Raw genomic sequence first — 22210 nt, forward strand, 5'->3', positions numbered from 1 at the left:
ATAAACTAAGAAATCGACAAGAGTCACTACTGAAATGGTGGAAATCACAAAGAAGTCTGAAATTATTGCGTGGACAAAGGAGTAGCATTATTGCATGTTTGACGATTGTGGCCAATTTGCCCGCAACGCGTACACTTGCGCCTAATAATGTCCTCACCTTGAGAGGGTATTCTTCTCTTTTTGGGCCTACCGACGGCACGTGCTTTGTGTTGAGGCGGAAGAACTTTGATATTCTCCACCTCAGGGGGAATATTCCAACTCGAAATGTCGCCATGAGGATGATGTACACCTGCGTAGGTTGCCCGCAAATACTCCGTAGAGTAGAACTCGGAAATGTAGTTCTCAACTTGACGGTTACGTACTCGACATGCTACGATTGCGTGTGGACAAATAAAATTATGAGCCTGCCATCGCTGACATGAGCATGTCCTCTCTTCTAAATTAACAGCATATACAATCCCCTCTCTGTCTACGACCTCAAACTCGTCGACTGAAGATGGCCTCACCTAGTAGAAAACATAACTTCATCAAAATCTTGTATAAAACATGAAACATACAACAATTGTAGACTTTACCTCCATTCGAATAGCGTATGCAATGTACTTGTCTGCTTTGGCTTGGTATACTTTTGTCAGGAGCGTGTTTGTTTTTGCCGCAGCGTCTCGACGTTCATAAAACCATTTCATACTTCTCTCTCTCTCTCAGCCAATCCATCAACTTCGAAACTAGAAATTGTCTGACTTTTACATTTAATGCATTCAATGCTTCCGCGTTGTTGTTCGTCATGATACCGTACCTCTTTCTCCTGAACATGCATCTTGCCCACCTTTGATACCCGACATCATTAGCTAAGTATCGTCGTATTTCGAGATTTTCAGCGTCCAACATGACCATGAAAATTTCAAATTCCCGATGAGCGTATGCCTTCGAGGCACCGTAAAATTTCCACTTCACCTCCTTCGTAATCCCCTTGAAAGTAGTCTTCAAATTACCGTGAAGATGGTACATGCAAAAACCATGATCACAGTTCGAAAATACCGTCTTGATGCCATTGATTATGCCAGCGTGCCTATCAGATACAAATACTTGCTATTCCCGTTCCCCAATTGCATCTTTCAATTTGGCGAAGAAGTAAATCCAAGTTTCGTTAGACTCTGAAGGACCAATACAGTAGGCTAGTGGAAAAATTTGTTTGTTTCCGTCCATCCCACACGCCGCATACAACGTTCCTTTGTAATAGTTCTTCAAATGAGTACCATCGACGATAATCACGGGTCTTACATACTTCCACCCCGTTCTCCATGGGCCGAGTGACATGAAAAAACTAATAAATACGCCGCCCTCACCAGTGACGAGGTCAAATAAAGAACCTGAATTCTTAGTCTCGATCATGTACATTAGCTTAGGTAAGAATGCGTACGACTGCATGGAATTGCCGTAGAGGGACTTTAGAGTCTGCTCTCTGGAACGCCAAGCTTTTTTGTAAGACATAGACATCCCGTAATCCATTTGCATGTAGTTCATTATCTCTTTCGGTTTGCACATACCCACGCTTGGATCAATACACTTATGCTTCACAACCTCTCCTATTAAAGTACTCGTTGCTTGCGGGTGACGTCCTTGTCTTACGTTCAGGGCACAACTGTGGTCGTTGTCTAACCTAAAACATGAAAATAACAACAAACTTAGTTTCAACATTAATGTCAATTGTTGACATGAGATGTCAACAATTGACACCAGATGTCAACAATTGACATCAGATGTCAACAAATGACAATAGATGTCAAAAAACAGAGATCTAATTACAGTATTTCAATTTCATACATAAATGAACAAAGAGAGTTTACCTTCTAATTTGGAAAATGGGCGTGTTAGCCTTTCTCACGGCCTGGACACCCCAATTACAATGCTCTCCCAAACAAACAACATGCAATGTGTTTTTGTCCGAGTTCTTTGTCTTATACGTGAAGTTGTTGTTTATAGCGAACAACATCAAGTGTTTCTGTAAAGTCTTTTTATCCTTGTACAATGCATGTCGCTTAATAAATACGGGGGAATGACCATCTAAAATAATAGCCTCATCCATGTTTGCGTTTTTCCTAGTAGATGAACTTGGGACGCTCTGTGAATTTGGCGTAGACGGTGATGAAGGACGGGAGTTTTGTGAGGGTGTAGGAGAGGAGTTGCGTTGTGGAGGAAGGGATCGTGGTGACAGAGGGGAGTTGCGTGGTGGAGGAGGGGATCGTGGTGACGGATGGGAGTTGCGTGGTGGAGGAGGGGAGTTGCGTGGTGGAGGAGGAGAGTTTCGTGGTGGAGGAGGGGAGTTGCGTGGTGAAGGAGGAGAGTTTTGTGGTGGAGGAGGGGATCGGGAATTTATAGGTAGATGCGAGTTTCGTGGTGGAGAGCATTGTCGTTGTCGTTGTTGTTGTCGTTGTGTCTCATAGTCTGACAACCTTAAGTCATCCAATCCGAACGTACCACGAATTACCGAATCAGGAGTTGGAACCGAACCACACCCCTCCTCAGGTATGGATGACATGTCGGAAACTCTTCTAGGCGGGTTTCCAACGCAACCACTATCACGGCTGTTGCGAGTGGATCCAACCCCTGGAGAATCGAGCCCGGATGGAATTTCATTTATTTCCAATATCAATTGTAATTTCTCCGTGTCATCTTCTCTCCTCTTCCTCAAATATAAATAATCTTCTAACATAGCGTCGTTGGTTATCTCAACAGGTTTCATGGCACCAGACATCGCGTATGCAACACCAATGGTATGAGTGGATGGTGATTTGCCCAAATTCGCGTAAATGATTTGCATCAAACTAGCGAAGTTAATTTCATACGGCACCATGATTCCGAAAGATCCATTCTAATGATAATAATCAGGTTCAACCCAAGTTCCACTGTGCTTGAATAATAAATAAATAGCCGCCATCACTGCGTACAAAAAACATAGGCAGAGTTATTAATTATTTGTTGACTTCAGATGTCAACAGTTGACGTCCACTGTTGACATCTGAAGTCAACAATTGATGAACTCTGTTTTCATACTAACTGGTGAACATACCCAGACCAAACAAAACATTTGAATCTCTTTAAACTATCAAAATGACATATAACTTGAACTTTTTGAACCACGAAATTTATGGGAAATGAAGAAATGCGAGACAAACCTTGTGGGCAAGCTGGTCTTGGACTACGAACTCGTGGGCGTTTGGGTTTTGTAGGCGCGGGTTGGTCTTAGACTACGAACTCGTGGGCGTTTGGGTCTCGTAGGCGTTTGGCTCTCGTAGGCGTTTAGCTCTGCGTGACCGTGGGGGTAGAGACGCCGATGGTTTTAGAGACCGACAGAGAGAGAGAGAGAGAGAGAGAGAGAGAGAGAGAGTGTGTGTGTGTGTGTCAGGGATTAATGTCTCTTAATGTATTAATGAGATATGAGCGGGATATGGAGAGTTGGTGTGAGTTGTAAGAAAAATTTAAGTGGAGGGTAAAATGGTAGTTGTACATTTGAGTTAGTGGTATTTTTGGCCAAATTATGGTTTTGGTGGAAAATTGGAAAAAGTTATTGATTTTGTAGTAGATAGCAATTTCTCTTTTATATATAATATAAGATAAACATATAATAAAAAAAAGGAAGCTGTCGTGTAATTTACAATATCGATCAGAAAACTTATATTCCCCAGCAAAAAAGAAAACCCTAATTTGTCATGTCGAAAGCTTGGAGAGATTCAGTAATGGCTGAGATGGGTAAAGTCTCTCTCTCTCTCTCTCTCTCTCTCTCTCTCTCTCTGTCCCATCATTTCTGGCTTCGATTTCACAATTTCACTCCGTTTCTAATCTATGGTTTTGCGTATCTCGGTGATTTCTCTATCCTAATCCCGATTTGTTCAATGAGTTACAGCTATCCTCTGAGCTCAACTGAATCGCCGATTCGATTCACTTTAGCGATCGTTGGAAAACACTTACGACTGGTTTCTCTTTCTCGCCCGGTGAGTATTGTCTTTCCTTTTCGCCTGATTTACAAAATTAGCTTATTTACGAATCAAGTATTCTTCAAGTGAAGTGTAAACTTCTGATTAGACGTTTCTTAGCGATTTGATTTGTTCAATCTGTGGCCTGTTGACAACGTTTGGTAAACAATTTTTTTTACGAACTAATAGCCTAAGCCTATTGAAGAGAACGATCCAAACACTCAAACCTGATACTCAGCCGGCCATTCTCTCTTCCTCTCGCCCCGATCAGACCTTTTGCTATCTGTCTATCCCAAAACCTTCAAGCCCAATTGCCAGACCATCTATGAATCTTGTAGCGAGCCAGAGCCAATCTAACATCCCGGGAGCCCAAGTCATTGTTGCTTATCTCTCTGTGTCTCTTTCTTTCTCACACACACACCCCTTTCTTGACTCGACCCTAGCAACTCTAATTACGTTGAGCCTGACCATAATCAGCCCTATAAGCGCCAAACCAAACAGGTCTGAGCCCAAGCTCCCAACTTTATCGGTATTGTTTCTGTTGATGTGGTTTACATTTTTTTAAGAAGAAAAAATAATTTATTGATGAGAAAGAAAATGTTATAAAGATGCAAAAGAAAGAGAAAAGACTAAGACAGCAGAAAAGAACCCCATTACAAAAAAAATCAGTACCCTCACAGAGACCAGAAAGTTGAAATTGAGAAAAATCTTTTGTTTTGGTCTTGAATATTTTAGGCGATTAACTGGTTGATTCTTTCTCCCGAGACCTGTAAGAGTTTTCTTTTTTCTTTCAAAATTCTTTTGTTTCTTTCCGATCCAACCAGATCCGACTAATAATGCTCTAATAGCAGAGGTATCAGCTCTGACCACTTGATAATTTGTTGAGTCTTGATTTGCTGTTCTCTTTTCTTTTTTCCCTTGGCCAAGTGGTTGTTGACATGGTAGAATATAATCCGTTCGTGATTCTTTTTGTTCATTTGTTTGTTATATTTATTCGTTCTTTTCATTTGAATGGTTTGCTACAAGGTGAAGTTTCAATTGTTCCGTATTGTACCCATTAGTATATAGGAAAATAAATAAGTTAATGAAAGATCCAAGTTACGTTTTATTATATTGTTATTTTTTTTTTTATCTATCAGTACTTGCTAGAATTCAAGTTTAGAGAGCTAGAATGCAAAACCTCTTGAAATGAAAAAACCAAGGGCCTCTTAGGTGCTAGTATTAAGATTATGATTGCAGACTATAGTTTTGGTTGGTATGTGGAAAATTGGTATATTTTATTCATTTCTTTTGGCACTCATTTTATTTTATATTTTTTTCAACATTTTTTAATTACATGTAATTTTTGTAAGCCAAAAAATGATTAAGGGTAAGTTTCTGTTGATTGTAGGTTGAAACAATCTCCATTTGCTATCCAATTCGATTTTTATTCCATGGGAGACAGCGATTCCACGACCGGGTCCTCAAAAGGAAACCCTGATCTGGATTCCGATTCGAATCTCGCCGTCAAGGACGATAGCTCCATCGAGTCTATAATCCGCAAGTACCAAGACTCGATGTCGGTCAGCAAGAGACATGCTTTCTGGGAGACCCAACCTGTCGGACAGTTCAAGGATGTCGGTGACTCTAGTCTGCTAGAGGGTCCCATCGAGCCTCCCACTCCGTTATCTGAAGTCAAGCAAGAGCCATACAATCTTCCGAGTGCATATGAATGGACGACCTGTGACGTCGACTCCGAAGAGACTTGCAACGAGGTCTATAGTCTCTTGATGAACAATTATGTGGAGGACGATGAGAACATGTTCAGGTTCAATTACTCGAAGGAGTTTCTGAGGTGGGCTCTTCGGCCCCCGGGCTATTACCGAAACTGGCACATTGGTGTTCGCGTGAAGGCCTCGAAGAAGCTGGTCGCCTTCATTACTGGGGTCCCGGCCAGAATCCGGGTCCGGGATCAGGTCGTCAAGATGGCCGAGATCAACTTCTTGTGTGTTCACAAGAAGCTCAGGTCGAAGAGACTCGCACCGGTCATGATCAAGGAAGTCACGAGGAGGGTCCACCTGGAAAATATTTGGCAAGCCGCATACACTGCAGGGGTTGTTCTTCCGACCCCAATAACGACTTGCCAGTATTGGCATAGGTCTCTCAACCCGAAGAAGCTCATCGATGTCGGGTTCTCGAGGCTCGGGGCAAGGATGACCATGAGTCGAACGGTGAAGCTCTATAAGCTTCCGGATTCTCCGGTGACGCCCGGGTTCAGAAAAATGGAGCTCCGCGATGTTCCCGCGGTGACGAGGCTGCTTAGGAACTACTTGAGCCAGTTTGTCGTCACGCCTGACTTCGATCAAGACGATGTCGAGCATTGGCTTCTTCCGTCTGAGAACGTGGTTGACAGTTTCTTGGTGGAGAGCCCGGAGAGCCACGAGATCACCGACTTTTGCAGCTTCTACACTCTTCCTTCCTCCATTCTCGGGAACCAGAATTACTCGACCCTGAAAGCTGCGTACTCGTTCTACAACGTGGCCACCAAGACTCCGCTGCTTCAGTTGATGAACGATGCTCTGATTGTGGCGAAACAGAAGGATTTCGACGTTTTCAATGCGTTGGATGTGATGGAGAACGAGGGTTTCCTTAAGGAGCTGAAATTCGGACCGGGGGACGGACAGCTTCACTACTACCTTTACAACTATCGGATAAAGCAACAGCTGAAACCCTCGGAGCTCGGCCTGGTACTCTTGTAATTTGGCACAACTTTTTATTTTTTTTTTATTTTGGGTATTTCAGCTTTTTTGCATTATGGACCAATTTGAGCTGGTTTCACTTGTTTTCTTGTCCACAACCGAGTACTCGTGTTCTGTTTTCCTTGCATCCAAGGATGGGATTTTGTTATTCATGCTACAGAAAGCCAATTGTGTGACATTACTTTCATTTAGGGGATGATTTTATTTTCAAAGGAGTATTTAATTGTTATTGTAGTACTTGACAAAATGAAAAGAAAAAAAAAATAAAAAAATAAAAATAATTCTATTAGAAACTTGTTCCACTACTGATAGTCCATGGGTTGAATGCCATCGTTCTGTACCTAATTCTTATCTCTTTAGTTTGTTAAATTATCAATCAATTTGATTTTATTGAAAGCGTACTCTACACTTTAATTATTTTGTTGTCATTATTCTTTTCTTTGGGCACTTATGTTTGCTCTGAATATGCATTTTTAAATATGTAAATGTATTGTCTAGAAAAAGAATTTACAGCAAAGTTGAGCATAAATTCCCCATGGCTTTGCATTAAAGACGTCGAGCAAAAAAAAAAAAAAAACTGCGTATTGGAGGGCAAGATTCGTGGTGGACAAAGTCACGTAATCGTTGTAAAGTTGCCTTACACTCGCGCTTTTGGGAATACCTGACCCCAAAGTTGCAAGGATCTAAATATCCACGAAAGTCGACGAAATTCGGCGGCGGCGGCGCCGCTGCCGGGACGTGAGCGACCGATGTAGATGTGAAGACGTTTTTCGTTTCTTCATTGAATGTCGTTCGACATTCGTCGAAGCAACGTGCCATTAAGCTCCAAAACGACCCAGTCTTATCGCTTAGATAACTCTTCAAAAACGTAAATATTCGTCCGAAAAAATAAACACCAATACATATAAATACATATTAAATATATAGATATTAAATAAAATATATTTTTCACGTTTAAAAATTAAAAGATACATATATATTTATGTATATTAATATATTAGGAAATATTATTTCTGTTCGGTTTTCCATCGGCATGTCGGTTTTCCAAATCAGTTGCCCTTTTCACATTTTCTCTGTTCAATTTTGTAAATATGGAGGTTCAAAACAATATAAAAAACGGCATATCAAAATAAATATTAATTAAATTGTTTTAAAAAAATAAATATATCATTGGATGCGACAAGTCGGATCCAAAAAGTTCACGCGTTTTGACGGGAAACGAATTGGTTGCGCCTTGTCGCATCCAATAGTCTAATATCCCATCAAAGTGAATACGGCGGAATAGCTACAGATGCAATAATGGATGCAACTAGTCGCATCCAGAGTCAACAGATGCGGACTATTGAATGCGACAAAATCAATCCAATGTTGCATCTATTTTGATCATTGAATGCAACTATTGGACTTTTGGATGCGACAAAAGTCCCATCCAAAAATACTTTTATCCAAGTGTCTTGCCCCAAACAAAAGGTATCAAAAAATGAACATCACAATAAAACACTCCATAGCATATAGGAACTAAAAATAAAATGGTGGAGCCATTATTGTAAAATAATAATAAAATTATAGAAGAACATTTAACACTACCTTACTTTTCTGGGGAGGCTTATCCAAAAAATACAACTGATTTTACTTGGATTAATAGAAGAAAAAAAAAATATTTCTACGAAATACATCTAATCTATCTCATCCCTTGCTTGCAATAGAAAATGAATTCAAACGTTTGACCATTTTCTTAAATGACACTCCAACCCACAGGAGAAGCCTCATTCTCCCTCACATACGAGATTAAAGTTGTAGTGCCGATCGAGACTGAGTTCCCCACATTCCGAGTTATGACTTTCAACGAGAAAAACAACGACGAGGCCATACGCCTCGAGTTGGACTTTATCAACGAAAAGAGGTTAGAGGCCCTTACCCGCCTCGCTGCGCAAAACGCAAAGTCGAAAAGCACTACAACTCCAAAATCAAGAGGCAGAGCTTCATCTTTGGAAGCCTTGTACTCAGAAGAGAAGAGTGTTTCATAACACCCAAGTGCAAGCCGCTGGACGTCCTCGGTCCAAACTGGGAAGGACCCTATGAGGTCTACCAAGTGGTCCACGACGAGACCTACTATATCAATACACAAAACTTCAAACACCATGTGGGCACTACACCTATTTGAGAGATTAGATAGTAATGATCTAGTAAGAAAGGAAAAAAAAAAAAAACAAATAGAAAGAGATAGAGAGAGAGCTACTTAAAATATATGCAGTGTAAACAAATATTATATATATATATATATATATATATAAAAAGGAGAATCGGTTTTTATTGTTCACAGAGACTCAATTTATTGTTATGTCTACAGTACCTTTTTTTGGCACAAAATCCTGAAATACTCATTTTAAGTTTTAAAAAGTACATAAATACAACTAAATGTTATACCTTTAAAGTTGCAAAATTACAGAGTTGCCACTTTAAAGAAAGTTCCGGACTCAGCCATTTAAAGGAAAATTCCAGAAACAACTCTAAAACGAAAATTCCAGAAACGACTCTAAAAACTGAAAATTCCATCAACGACTAAAACGAAAATTCTGGTTTTATTTTTTTGTATATCTATGATATGTTTCTAAATACAACTTGATTTTTTATGTTATTTTCGTTTTGATATTTTGATCATGATTTGACAATATAGTCATTTTATTATGACAAAAAAATAATAATTATATATATTATGTAATTTTTTTTCGCAGCAACGCGACTATATATATATATATATATATATATATATATATATATATATATATATAGAGAGAGAGAGAGATACTTAAAATATATATGTAGTGTGTAATACCAAAACAATTTGAGAGCTTATTTCTTCTTATTATTATCATCCCATCTCCCTATTCCATTATACATCTATGTTTCCAAAATTAATCCTTAAAATATATTTCCCAACTATATTTATTATAAACAAAATACTTAAAAACAGAGTCGTATTTCGACGTCTGACATCACTCACAGCTTAGTTTCACCGTCTCAACCTCTGACGATGAATAGTGGTGGAGCAACATGGTAGCGAGAGGGACACGTGTCCCGCTGAAGATTAAAATTTTCGTCCTTTGTTAGTTTTTAAATTGGGCCTACCCCTCTCAATAAATTTATATATAATGCTCCGTCACTGAGAATGACTATAAATATTCAGATTTTCCATAAACAAATTAATTCAATTGTGCCACAATGAGGCTCTGTGTCTCGAGTTTATTTTTTTAACCCAAGGAGAAAAAATCACAGTTACTGATGATAATCACAGATCGCAATGTCAACTATTTGGCCAAATTCAACCTTCATTTGCGTGCTACATAGTCATGTTGCTCTCTCGTGAAGAAACAAAATATACTCGGGATCATTTCCGTGAATTGAATATAATAAATAATATCTATGTTTTCAGAAATTGGGATCCAAATCTTCAATGAAAAACAAGTTTCTAAACGTTTAAGCTATTTCCACTATGAACTTTGAGACTTAACATTAATCCGATTCAACAAATGCCTCATAAATACAATGCACATAATCTTAGTTAGTTCTGATACTACTTATGTGGTTACATCTGGCCAGCTGGCTTATTGGCAGGCTCTTGCTCGACTTTCACACTCGGTTCGTCTAGTGACATTGAACTCACATCTAAAACCTGCAAATAATTGTCTTTGTTAGTTATTAGATGCCCGTACAGCAAATATTATGAACATTGTTTTTAATACTCATATGTAGGCTGACGAATAATTGTACCTTAGTGATTGTTGCATCATCTCCTACAGGTTCATAGGCTCTAGAATTCTCTGCATTTGATTTCTGGTTCTCCTGCAAAATGGTACGTAAGAAATTAACTAATAATGTAGTGTTGCGGAAGAAACGATATAGTATTATGAAGTTCGTAACATAAACGTTGATCAACGTAAACTTTGATTGTCTAGATTTGAAATAAAACTCAGCAAGAACATCTAGTATCACAACAGGAAAGAAAATCTAAGAAAAATTAAGAAAGGTTACGAAGTAAATAAAATTGGTCTCTTTTCTCTCCTCGTGGTTTTTTTTCTCTTTCTTTTTCAAAGTGCATTGTGTTTCATTGCATGACGTGGCGATTTGGAACTGGCTCCTCTGGAATTGGACAGACCAGAGAAGGTTTGGAGACAATTCTCGTGTAATGGGGAGGTAGCTCAAGAGACTCGGCCGGAATATTGCATAGTAGGCCTAAACAAAGGATTTTATGTACCTCATTTTCTTCAGAATAAGGCTATCACATGGAACGAGAATGAGGAAATGATGAATAAGCTATCCCATGTAATGAGAATGAGGAATAGGCTATCAAATGGAATGAGAACGAGGAGATGATGAATAGGATCTCTCAGTAAATTTTCTCAATGTAACGCCTTTGGACTGTACAATTCAAAGCCCAGACCAACACGTTAAAACAACAAAACCAGCCCATAAAAACCGAGTAAGCGACCCTAGAGACGACTAATCTGGGATTCACACCCTGAAACATCCGATTTCCTCAACAATGGAGCTTCTTACAGTGAGGTCTCCATTAATGTGAAAATTTTCAGCCTCCACTGCCTTGCCAGAAGACTCGCACCAGTTGTTTGGCCCACTGGGCGCCCATCCTTGGAAACTGTCATATTGGAATCTTATACTTTCTGCTTTGATATTAGGCCGGTTTCTTCAATCTCCTCTCCGGCCCTTCATGGGAAAATTGTTGCATTTTCAGATCTAAGCCTCACCATTCCTACTTCCTCTTGGAATTAAATCAAACTATAGCAGATGGACGAAATCCAAAATGCAAGAAGGATTTCAGTAAGACGAAGAATTCAGTGGTCAGATTATTGGATTTATGAAATTCGGCAGGGAAGAAGATCTTGCGTGTATTGTGACAGTGAACCGGAATATTCGTCGAGGCACCGCCTTGGAGTTTATTGAGGCTGTTATTCTAGACAATGAAATTGGTAAGATCAAGAAGACTCTCCTTATAATCAAGCCTAAGTTATTCAGTGCCTACGCCTCAGTTGCTGCAAACCCGGACGAGCTCTTGGCTAAGGGTGATGAAGATTACTCTTTGGAAGAAGATCCAAAATTGACAGAAGTATTGTACCTATCATGTGCACGCATGAGAGAGAGAGAGAGAGAGAGATTCTTCCGAAGGGACCCCCACACTGGTCCGAAGCCTAGCAGACTAAAAGAAATGCTACTTCCAGGAAGAATGTTCATGAGTGAAGGAGGAACGGTCGATCAGATTTAAATCGAGGCAAAATAGTCAAGGACAATGACGCTAACTCTTAGCTCTAAACGTTATCACGTCCGCTCGAATTGCAAAAACTTTGGAGCTAGCGAGAAGGTAGGGGTTAGTAAAGGACAAGGAAGTCGAGATAGCCGAGGAAGTAAACAGATTTTTCAAAGATTGCAGGTGACAGGTTATTTTTCAGGGATGGATCTCTTGCAAGTTGGGGGTATTTTGATAACCACTATAGATTAGTTCTACGCAGCATCAAGACAGGTTTAACTACAAAAAGAGCAATCTAATAGGCATAAATCTGCCAAAGGCTGAATCCAGCGAGATGCATCTTCTTTGGGGCATTGCAAAGGTACATGTTATGAATTTCTTGTTATGCCGCTAGGTAGTAGTCTGGGGAGGAAGGATTTATGGGATCCGGTGGTTTCTAAGTTCATAAAAGTGAGTCGATTGTTTGGAAAAGAGGATTTCTTTCCAATGGGGGTAAAGTAATTCTTATTTGATCCGTCTTAGCATCAATTCAACATAAGTATATCTCCATTTTCAAGATGTCAGCCATCGAAAAACTGATGTTAAATGCCATGGGTAAAATCTTACCTCAAGTCCACTTCTCACGAGGCAATTGTCTCATTTTTGGATGGTTTCTAGCTATCGTGAAAGTAACTTTCTAAGTATTTCTTATTTTTGTGACTGTTTTCTGCCCGAAGTGGGATATGTTTTTCACAGTTTCCAGTGCGCTGGTGGTTGTATTTTATGCCTTGGTATTTGCCAAGTTATATATATATATATATATATATATATATATATATATATATATATATATATATATATATAATGTTTTTCTTGGAAAAAAAAAGGTTGAAAAAAAAAAGCTAATTAATGGTATGCATGGGTAGAGCAATAAAGCCTGGTTAACTATTGAATGAATAAGCTTATTCAACCAATATAACGACATTATAATAACCCTGCTTATGGTCTCTTTTAGGATAGGAAAAAAGCATACCGTATCTTTGGTCTCTGTTTCAACCATCTCTCTCTTGACCCTGCCAGGTGGCTTCCTGTACAAATGGTTTGTGCTACAATGAGATTTATACAAATGGTAAGGGAAATATTCAAAATTACTGAAACAACACAAACATACCGCTCCTCATCAAGATCCATGTCAGAATCGCCTTCCCATTTTTCATCAGGATCATCTTGATCTTCATCAGCCTGTAATAAGAGAACAACAGGATATCAGACTTCAAAAAATTTGGTGCTGGTGGTTGATGAACATTAACTCAGAAAACTGCCTGGAATATAACAGGGTCTTAGTTTTGCAAAGCCTCTTAATTAATAAAAAAAAAAATTCTATGATCAATGATAAACATAGAAAATAAAAAAAATAATTAAAAACACCTCTGGAAGCTCGGTATCAGGAGGTCTTTCTTGAAACTCGACACTGGGGGCATGCTGAAGCTTGGAAAGGTATTCAAGAAGCTTATATCGTATTTCATCCAGTGATTGGCGTGAATTCTTGTTCTCCATATTACTAGGGGCAACATGAAGAGTATAATCTGGACCAAAATACTCATAATACTCATGCTGCGGCATTTTGTCTTCAACATCTATACCCAGAGCAACTCCGGTCTGCACATTAGAAAATTTTCGGTAAATTCATGCGACCGAGAAAATTGATATGCTTCCATGAAAATAAAACAGGAAGGAAAATATGAAAATTAAAAATTAAAAAAAAAAGGAAAGGAAAAAGGGAAGTACCTCAAAACACCAGCATCGAGCAACATTCCGGATGGTATAGCCCCCACCACCTAGAAGTAGCAGCGGGACATTAAACGATCTCATGTATTTGACACATTCTGCGTGGCCTTTTATTGAAAGATTGAAGCATCCTAATCTGTCCCCGGATAAGGAATCTGCACCACACTGGAGGACCACTGCCCCGGGCTTGAAAATCTCCATAACCTTTCCCATGATCGGTTTGAACAGGAAATGGTAGCTCTCGTCATCAATCCCGTCATCAAGTGGGACATTAAGGGAGTAATATTTACCCTTTCCATATCCAATATCCTCTATGTCTCCTGTCCCAGGGAAATAATCTCCAAATTTGTGGAATGAAACGGTCATAACCCTATCGGTTGTGTAAAATGCCTCTTCGACACCATCGCCGTGGTGGATATCAATGTCCACGTACAGAACACGCTGTATATATACATAAAAATAACAAAATAAAATAAGATAAATACTATTCTCGTGCGAACTTATAAACTATAACCACTACAATATAAGACGACTAAGCCATGATTTTCACAGATGAAATTAATTACAAGAATAGGTAGACGATAATCGCTTTGATATCTGTCACTAATACACTAGATCCAACTACTGAGTTCTCGGCCACTGTATGGGCAGCTATAATAATAGAACTAAAGCAAAAGACTATCGCAATTTCAAACTAACCAACAAATTCTGATCATAATTCCACTTACTAGCTGTAGTTACTAGTTATATCGAAATACAGCAATACGAGATCATATGAACAAACTATCTCTTTAGTTGGCAGTGGCTGCATTTAATTAACAAATCAATAACCAAAGACTAAGATCGAAAAACATACTATAACAAGACCAAATTCCCAAACAATACATCATTTTGTTTCACAAAAGCAAAAACCGAACAAAACAAAGACGGAAAGAACCAAACCTCATGATGTTTGAGAAGCTCCAAGATGGCCAGGACGATATCGTTGACATAGCAGAATCCCGAGGCCTCGCACTTCTTGGCGTGGTGGAGTCCTCCGGCCCAATTGATGGCGACATCGCAGAAGCCGTGATTGAGCTTGACGGATCCGCCGACGGAGCCGCCGGCGTAGGTCTGGCAGAAGGCGTAGAGGCCGTCGAAGACGGGGCAGTCCTCGCCGACGTTGAAGCGCTTGAGCTGCCTGAGCTGGTCCTGCTGGGTCTCCGGCGTGATGTTCCTCAGGAACGTCACGTAGTCATCGGCGTGGAATCGGCAGAGATCGCGGTCCCTCGCCGGGTACGGCTTGTGGACCTGCATGTGCTGAAGGAGGCCGTAGTGGGCGAGAAGAGCGTGGGTCATCCGAATCCGGTGAGGCTTCATCGGGTGTCCTTGGCCGTAATAGTAGTTCCCAACCTCCGGGTCGTAGAAATAGCACACCTTTCTCTTCACACCATCCTGGCCCGACGTGGACAGAGAATTCCCTCCGGTGTCCATTGGAAATCCTTGGAATCTAAAATAAAGGGAATGAAAGCTTACTTGTAAGTATTGAAATCTTTGCTTACTAAATCAAATCTGGAATGTTTGAATGCTCAGAGCAAAGGACGAGAGTCTGTCTTTCTCATAGCAACAAACCCTAGCTTTTCGCATCCAAGACTACGTGTGTTTTTTTTTTTTTTTTTGTTCTTCTTTTTCGTGACTAAACCTAATTTGTTCGGAACCTACCTTTTGCTTTACTATTTTTGTTTTGAAGATACCAATCTCAAGAATCGAGTTTTTGAGGATAAAATAGTTTCATAAAGTGTGCTTCAGGTTTTGAAATACCTTCGACTGAGAGTGCTTCAATGGACGATTTCTTCTTCTTCTTTTGAGAGAGCGTTCGATCTCTCGAGAGAGCGCGAGAGAGCGCGAGAGAGCGTTCGATCTCTCGAGAGAGCGCGAGAGATCGAGAGAGAAAGAGTGTCTCACGCAGTGATAATGAGTTAAATGTGTCAATGAACTGTTGGGATTATTTATAAATGAAGATTTTAAGAACTAACCCAACTTCGATTCACTTCTTCTTCTTCCTTTTTTTTTTAAATATTTCGATTCACTTCGAAAATAAATAATTATAATAATATAGAGAATTTTTTTTTTTTTTGAGAAATAGAATATATTATAAATATTAATATAACATAATATATCATTGAATAATATTGTCTCTATGCTAAAATATGCACCAATCAAATAAGTTAACTGTCTATAAAATATATATATATATATATATATATATAATAAATAAAAAAATATGAGTGATTTAAAGTCTTGCTCATAATTATATAACATCTTACTCCTGAAAGATAGACAAAAATAAATACATTAAACAAATTAGTTCCCTTAATTAAAAAAAAAAAACAAAAAACAAATTAGTTCCGGACTCTACAAGAGGAAAAAAAAAAAACTAATCTCTGAAGTATAAAACACTGAAAATCATCATGTCAAATCATGTGAAAATTCGAATGATAGCTTTGATGTCTATGCAATTCGAATATCATGGGAGAGAAGCATCGATATCTAACACATAGAAGTTTGGTTCAGACAATTTCCTTCGTATTGGGGACCGATCTTGTTTATGAACAAAACCTCACATCTGCAAACGACAACTTAATTTGTTGATCCGCTCTTATTTTCATAAACAAATATACCTAACATTTCATATACACCAATACAACTATATGAACAAAAAAATATATAAATTTTCGTTAAAAAAATCTTATTGTTATATATAAGAGTTAATTAATGTAAATAAATGTCTACTGGTTTGTTTTGTGATGATTTCAAACATATGCACTTTTCTTTTCTTTTTAATTGCGCGTATCAGTTTCCAAATGTCAAGATATAATTTCACATATTCAATTATGATTTATTAATTCATTTTTTGATATATTTCCTTATGGATTTCAAATTGACTTGTCAAACTTGGGTTACATATGATTTTAGCGCAATAGAGTGTTAAAGCTTGACTAAGCCCAAACGTTGACTACATATTATTTTCCAGAGATTTCAATATCAACTAATTGGATTACGAAATAAGTAAGAAAAATATAATTTCTCAGTCAGCTCCATGTGTATTAAAGCTTCAATATTTGGTTGCGTTCAAATGTTGGTTACATGTTATATTCAACTGATTATTGAACAAGGGATAAACATGTTATATTCAACATGTTGTATTCCACTTTTCAAGTAGGTTAGTCCGTGTAATTTTTCAAAAAAAAAAAAAGTTAAGGTGTGGAGGTGTTTGAAAGCTACTAAATGAATTAGTAGCGCATTCTATGCTACTATAAAAATGTGAATAGAAAACATGCAAGATTTAAAGTTTATTTTTACTAGAGCAAATGCTAGTATCAATAAGAGGTAAAAAAATATTATATTTTGAAAAAAAAAACAAATTCTTGAATAAAAAGTAAGGTTAAATATCAACAGTATCCACTGTGTTTAATCGAAATGCACGATTTTTGCCCTTAATTTTTAAAAATATCAGATATCTCCCTTTAGGTTAATATAAGTGACACATACCTCCCCTAAAAATGTATTATATCGCAAATACCACTTTTTCGTTTATTTAAAAAAATAAATAAACTACCCAAAATACTCTTAGTAAAATAAATATTTATTTATTATTTTTTTAAATCATAATCTCTCCTTATAAAAAAATCTTAAACTATTTACAAAGTAATTGGGAATCAATGGGATAAATCATGCATTTTTAATTAAATACATGGATACTGTTGATATTTATTAAAAGTAATTGAAAGAAGAGAAATTACATCAACTACCACTATTTGATATGGTTTTTTTTTTTTCAATTTTTCACTAAAAACTTAGTTTGGCCAAAAATACTAGTAAGTCACTTATACAAATACAATTTTACTCTCAACATGATGTCAACAATTGACATCTATTGTTGACATCTGTGAGTTTTGAGTTCTATGTTTGTTGACATAAATGTCAACAATTGACATAAATTGTTGGTATCAATTGTTGAGAGTAAAATTGTATTTGTACAAGTGGTTTAGTAGTATTTTGATCAAATTAAGCTTTCATTGAGAAATTGGAAAAAAACTTATCAAATGGTGTGGTAATTGAGGCAATTTCTCCTAAAAAAAAAAAAAAAAAAAAAAAAAAAAAAAAAAAAAGATGTAATAGTAAGGGAATCAGTAGAACACAAGAATCAAGTTTTTTTTTTTTGGTGATGTAGCTAAATAGCCAATTTAAAGTTATGAATTTGTAAAATAGCCAATGTTTGTCTTAATTTAGTGAAACAGCCAAAATGTGCAGCAAGTTGGTTTCAAAAAAAATTTTGAACCCAAAATTAATTTTGTTGAAAGTGATAAATTGCTTATAATAATCGTCAAAAAATTTAATCTTGACAGCTAAAAAAATTTTGAAAACGTAAATTTTGCTACTTTGCTGAAAAGCTGAAACCTTGGCTATTTTGCTAATTAATAAGTTTCAAATGGCTATTTTGTACAATTTTTCCTTTTTTTATGGAATAAAACAGAAGAAATAATAAATAGTGGGTTTTGGTGATGGTGTGGGTGGATTTTAGATTTTTTTAAAAAAATTAGAATCCGTTTTAGGACCAAGAAATAAAAGATGTTTTTCTATAGGTAAAGAAGTGAAAATCAAAATTTTGTGGAACATATATTATTACTTGAAGGCAATAATAAAAATAAAAGTCCAAATAAAAATTATAAATACTAATAGGTTTCCTGTTTCACCAGAATGATACGCGAAAGACCTTCTACATTTATTTTATCTGCGTGAATAGGTAAGGAAACCTTAATTCGACTTCCAGAGGTGTTGACCACTATGAAAGAAAAGGTTATGTCCTTAGTGGTATCTCAATGCATTCTTTCACACAATTAGGGTTCTTAAACGTGCAAGATTGGCGGACTGAGAAACTATTTGTGTGGTGCGTGTGGTGTGATGACTCTCTAGACGATATTCTTGATTCATTGAGCGTTAGAGTGTTGTTTGGGTTTTGTGATTTCGTGATTAAGTCTTCACAAGCATTGACATTGAAGATTACCAAACACTCGGGAGAGAATGTTTGACAGTGGAAGTAAGGGGAGCTCAAATTAAGGGGGAGCCTGAGTTGAAATTCACAGGTAATAATAGAAAAACAGCCTTGACATGAAGATTATTCATATAAGACCATCGTGTACCACTGACTACTTTTCATAGAGTGAATTTTATTTTCACTAGGCAAATTACCCCCAAGAGTAGGTGACATTGTATCGAACTGGGTTACAATTCTTTGTGTCGTTTACTTTTTCGCTTTGCTTTATATTTATGATCTATAACTTAATTTCGAAACCAAAATTTGATATACGGTTCATGCAAATCATGCTATAAACTTTTGATTATTTTAAAGCCTTTTGGAAACTTTGCATGAATTTGTAAGACTTCAAAATTAGAGTTACAACTTTGAAATGGAGTTAAAATAGTGTTTTGAAGTTAATTAGTCACATACAAACTTAAATTTTGATAAATAGTCGATTTTTAGTTAGTATTGCAAAGTAGCCATTAACACAAATTAATGGTATATAAATATCCAAAATATAACAGAAAATAACATAGATTAAATTTTGCCACACGAGATTCAATGGCTATATTTGAAACAAATTTGAACGTTAGTTAAATAGCAATGTTAACGTGTGTGTTAAGCCGTTTTTTGGATTAACATTCACGGACACGTGACGTGAGCGGACTTGGCCACGTGTCTTTGAACCTGTGAGATTAGTTATGGAATATTCCTCTTATCAAGTGAAGAACTTGAGAATTGATTTCTCGAGTTCTTGGACACTCTTGTAGAGGGAATATAATTTGGCTTTGAGCCTTGGGTTTAGAGAGAGAGTGAGATGTTCTTCTCCCACTCTAGAGAGAATGGAAGTAGATTGCTCCTCTTTTTTGTGTGAAAATGTGTGTATGAAGTGGCTTTGATTCTCTTTGTTCTTGATTTCGGTCTCAAATGTGTTTTTAGAGAGAGAAATAGCTGAGTAGAGAATTGGGTATAATCTAGTTAGAGAGAGAAAAAGCCAGCCCTTGACATGAGTTTGTCTTGGGTATTTATAGTGAAGGGATGAATGTTGGGATAAATCTGTCATTTAGCTGTTGTTGGGTCGCGGCCCTTTTTGTGAAGGAAAATGGCTCGCGAGACTTTTTGTGAATGAAAATGTCTCGCGAGACTTTTTTGTGAAGGAAAATGGCTCGCGAGACTTTTTGTGAAGGAAAATGTCTCGCGAGACTTTTTTGAGAAGGAAAATGGCTCGCGAGACTTTTTTGCGAAGGAAAATGTCTCGCGAGACTTTTTTGTGAAGGAAAATGGCTCGCGAGACTTTTTTGTGAAGGAAAATGTCTCGCGAGACTTTTTTGTGAAGGAAAATGGCTCGTGAGACTTTTTGTGAAGGAAAATGTCTCGCGAGACTTTTTTGAGAAGGAAAATGGCTCGCGAGACTTTTTGCGAAGGAAAATGTCTCGCGAGACTTTTTTGTGAAGGAAAATGGCTCGCGAGACTTTTTGTGAAGGAAAATGTCTCGCGAGACTTTTTGTGAAGGAAAATGTCTCGCGAGACTTTTTTGTGAAGGAAAATGGCTCGCGAGATTTTTTGTGAAGGAAAATGTCTCGCGAGACTTTTTTGTGAAGGAAAATGGCTCGCGAGACTTTTTGTGAAGGAAAATGTCTCGCGAGACTTTTTTGTGAAGGAAAATGGCTCGCGAGACTTTTTGTGAAGGAAAATGTCTCGCGAGACTTTTTTGTGAAGGAAAATGGCTCGCGAGACTTTTTTGTGAAGGAAAATGGCTCGCGAGACTTTTTGGCATCATGGGCGAATTTGGGCTGGACTTCACATTTCTTCATTTTTTGGTTGGGCCTTAATGTTTTTTCGGGTGAGGAAAAATCCCACATAACAGTGTGCGTGACCTAGTTCGTTATATTTTTTTTATTAAAAAAATGTGATATTTATGGTATTTTTGGAGGAACACAACTATTTTATCCCTAAAAATCTAACTAAAATTTTTGAAAAAAATAAGTGAAAAAATAAAATTTTGTTGAAGGGAATGTCGAAGATGGGAATGATCAGTGGTCGAAAATGGAAGACTTCATTTAGAGAGATTCAAGAGGTGAATAAGGAGTGGAAACAGCATAGAGGTACATGTGAAAAATTCATTATCCGAGCATCTACGATTGTGAATTTATATATATATAGAAAGATCTGGTAGCGATGAGATTCAATATTTGCAATGACTCTGAGCAAGGATTGGTGAATGAATTGTAGTGAGAAAATAACATCAGGAGGCTAGTGCACTTATTTGTAGAGAGTTGGAAGTACGAATCCCCAATGGAGCCATGTTATTGGAGGATTGAAGTGGATGCATCGTTCAGAGATGGAGAAACAAATTTAGGAGGTGTCGCTCTAGACCTAATGGAGTCGTGGACTGGTTGTGAAAGAGCGCTCTTGAAACTGAGTTAGCTAGTGTTGAGATGGGCGTATTACTTGTTAAGTATAGGAATATCAATAACGTAATGTTCATTGGAGACAATAAGGGCATAATGGATAGCCTCTGGTCTAAAAAGGATAGCCCGAGTTGGTCATTTGTCCCACTTTTCAATTCAGTTATGAGTAAATTGTTGTCTTTTAATTATGTTTTTTTTTTTTGAAGTTTTTAGGAGCTTTAGCATGGCCACTTATTCAGTTTGTGAACGGGTTATGCAATCTAAAGTTTTATATTTTAATTTTTATATTTTAATTTTTATCTTTGTACGGTTTGGGATACCCCGCACCTAGTATTGGAGACTTGTGTCCCAGTTCTTTTGTTGAAGGAAGTGTATGCTACCTAAATGATAAAGTCAAACAAGGGTATAAGAGGAACAAAAAATAACTTTTGGCTAGTCTATTACAAAAATGCAACCAATGACTATTTGTTAATTATTTTTCAAAAGTGGTTAGTGTTATATATACTACCGTTTTTGTAGGGTAAAAATCATTTTTTGTGTTGTAAAAACAATAACTGAACGAAAATAAACGAGACAAGAGAAACACAACTCTTGCCACCCTTGGGAGAAATCCCACAACTACTGCCACTTTTTCTCTCCCTACGTAAGGGCGAGGTTCCGCTCGCCTCAATCTGCTCGACGGGCCAAAGACAAGAGCCTTCTCTCACTTGGACCGGAGGCCTTTTGCCCAGGTCACGAGCGAGGGGATATTCTCTCCGTTGGCCACCTCTGAGTATCCCCCGCCTAAGCTCCAAAGGATCTCACCCAATACGCACGACACAACGTTCTCGCCTAAACAACATTGCACCCATCGGGCCAAGGGCGAGAACCCTTTTAGGCCGAATCCACAAGCCTAATGATGGGAGCATCACCCCAAATTAAGGCCCTCGACCGGGCCCTGTATTATGTCCAAAATCCAATCAACGCAACACGAAAAACTCTATAAATAAGACCTCAAA

At 37.7% G+C, this 22210-nt stretch overlaps 3 protein-coding genes across 3 annotated transcripts; 1 reads left to right on the top strand and 2 right to left on the bottom strand.

The window, feature by feature from the left end:
• Nucleotides 1-62: 62 nt before the first annotated feature.
• On the bottom strand, nucleotides 63-1008 carry LOC149389356 (uncharacterized). The gene is made up of 2 exons (XM_089622611.1): nucleotides 748-1008; nucleotides 63-506 (listed from the first exon to the last, which is right to left on the bottom strand). The coding sequence occupies exons 1-2, from the start codon at nucleotides 1006-1008 to the stop codon at nucleotides 63-65; spliced, it is 705 nt and encodes a 234-aa protein (XP_089478737.1).
• A 2620-nt stretch (nucleotides 1009-3628) lies between these two features.
• NMT1 (myristoyl-CoA:protein N-myristoyltransferase) lies at nucleotides 3629-6924 on the top strand. The gene is made up of 3 exons (XM_089623170.1): nucleotides 3629-3750; nucleotides 3905-3992; nucleotides 5365-6924. The coding sequence occupies exon 3, from the start codon at nucleotides 5408-5410 to the stop codon at nucleotides 6710-6712; it is 1305 nt and encodes a 434-aa protein (XP_089479296.1). The 5' UTR covers nucleotides 3629-3750; nucleotides 3905-3992; nucleotides 5365-5407; the 3' UTR covers nucleotides 6713-6924.
• Nucleotides 6925-10091: 3167 nt separating this feature from the next.
• On the bottom strand, nucleotides 10092-15774 carry HD1 (histone deacetylase 1). The gene is made up of 8 exons (XM_089622881.1): nucleotides 15540-15774; nucleotides 14682-15228; nucleotides 13740-14180; nucleotides 13380-13610; nucleotides 13123-13193; nucleotides 12985-13039; nucleotides 10484-10555; nucleotides 10092-10385 (listed from the first exon to the last, which is right to left on the bottom strand). Exons 2-8 carry the CDS (start codon nucleotides 15210-15212, stop codon nucleotides 10299-10301), a joined length of 1488 nt encoding a protein of 495 aa, XP_089479007.1. The 5' UTR covers nucleotides 15213-15228; nucleotides 15540-15774; the 3' UTR covers nucleotides 10092-10298.
• Between the last annotated feature and the right edge of the window lie 6436 nt (nucleotides 15775-22210).

The sequence above is a fragment of the Urtica dioica genome, chromosome 8, assembly GCF_054948205.1.
Source record: "Urtica dioica subsp. dioica isolate 48M chromosome 8, U.dioica_male_clone48M_v1_H2, whole genome shotgun sequence".
Taxonomy (NCBI): domain Eukaryota; kingdom Viridiplantae; phylum Streptophyta; class Magnoliopsida; order Rosales; family Urticaceae; genus Urtica; species Urtica dioica.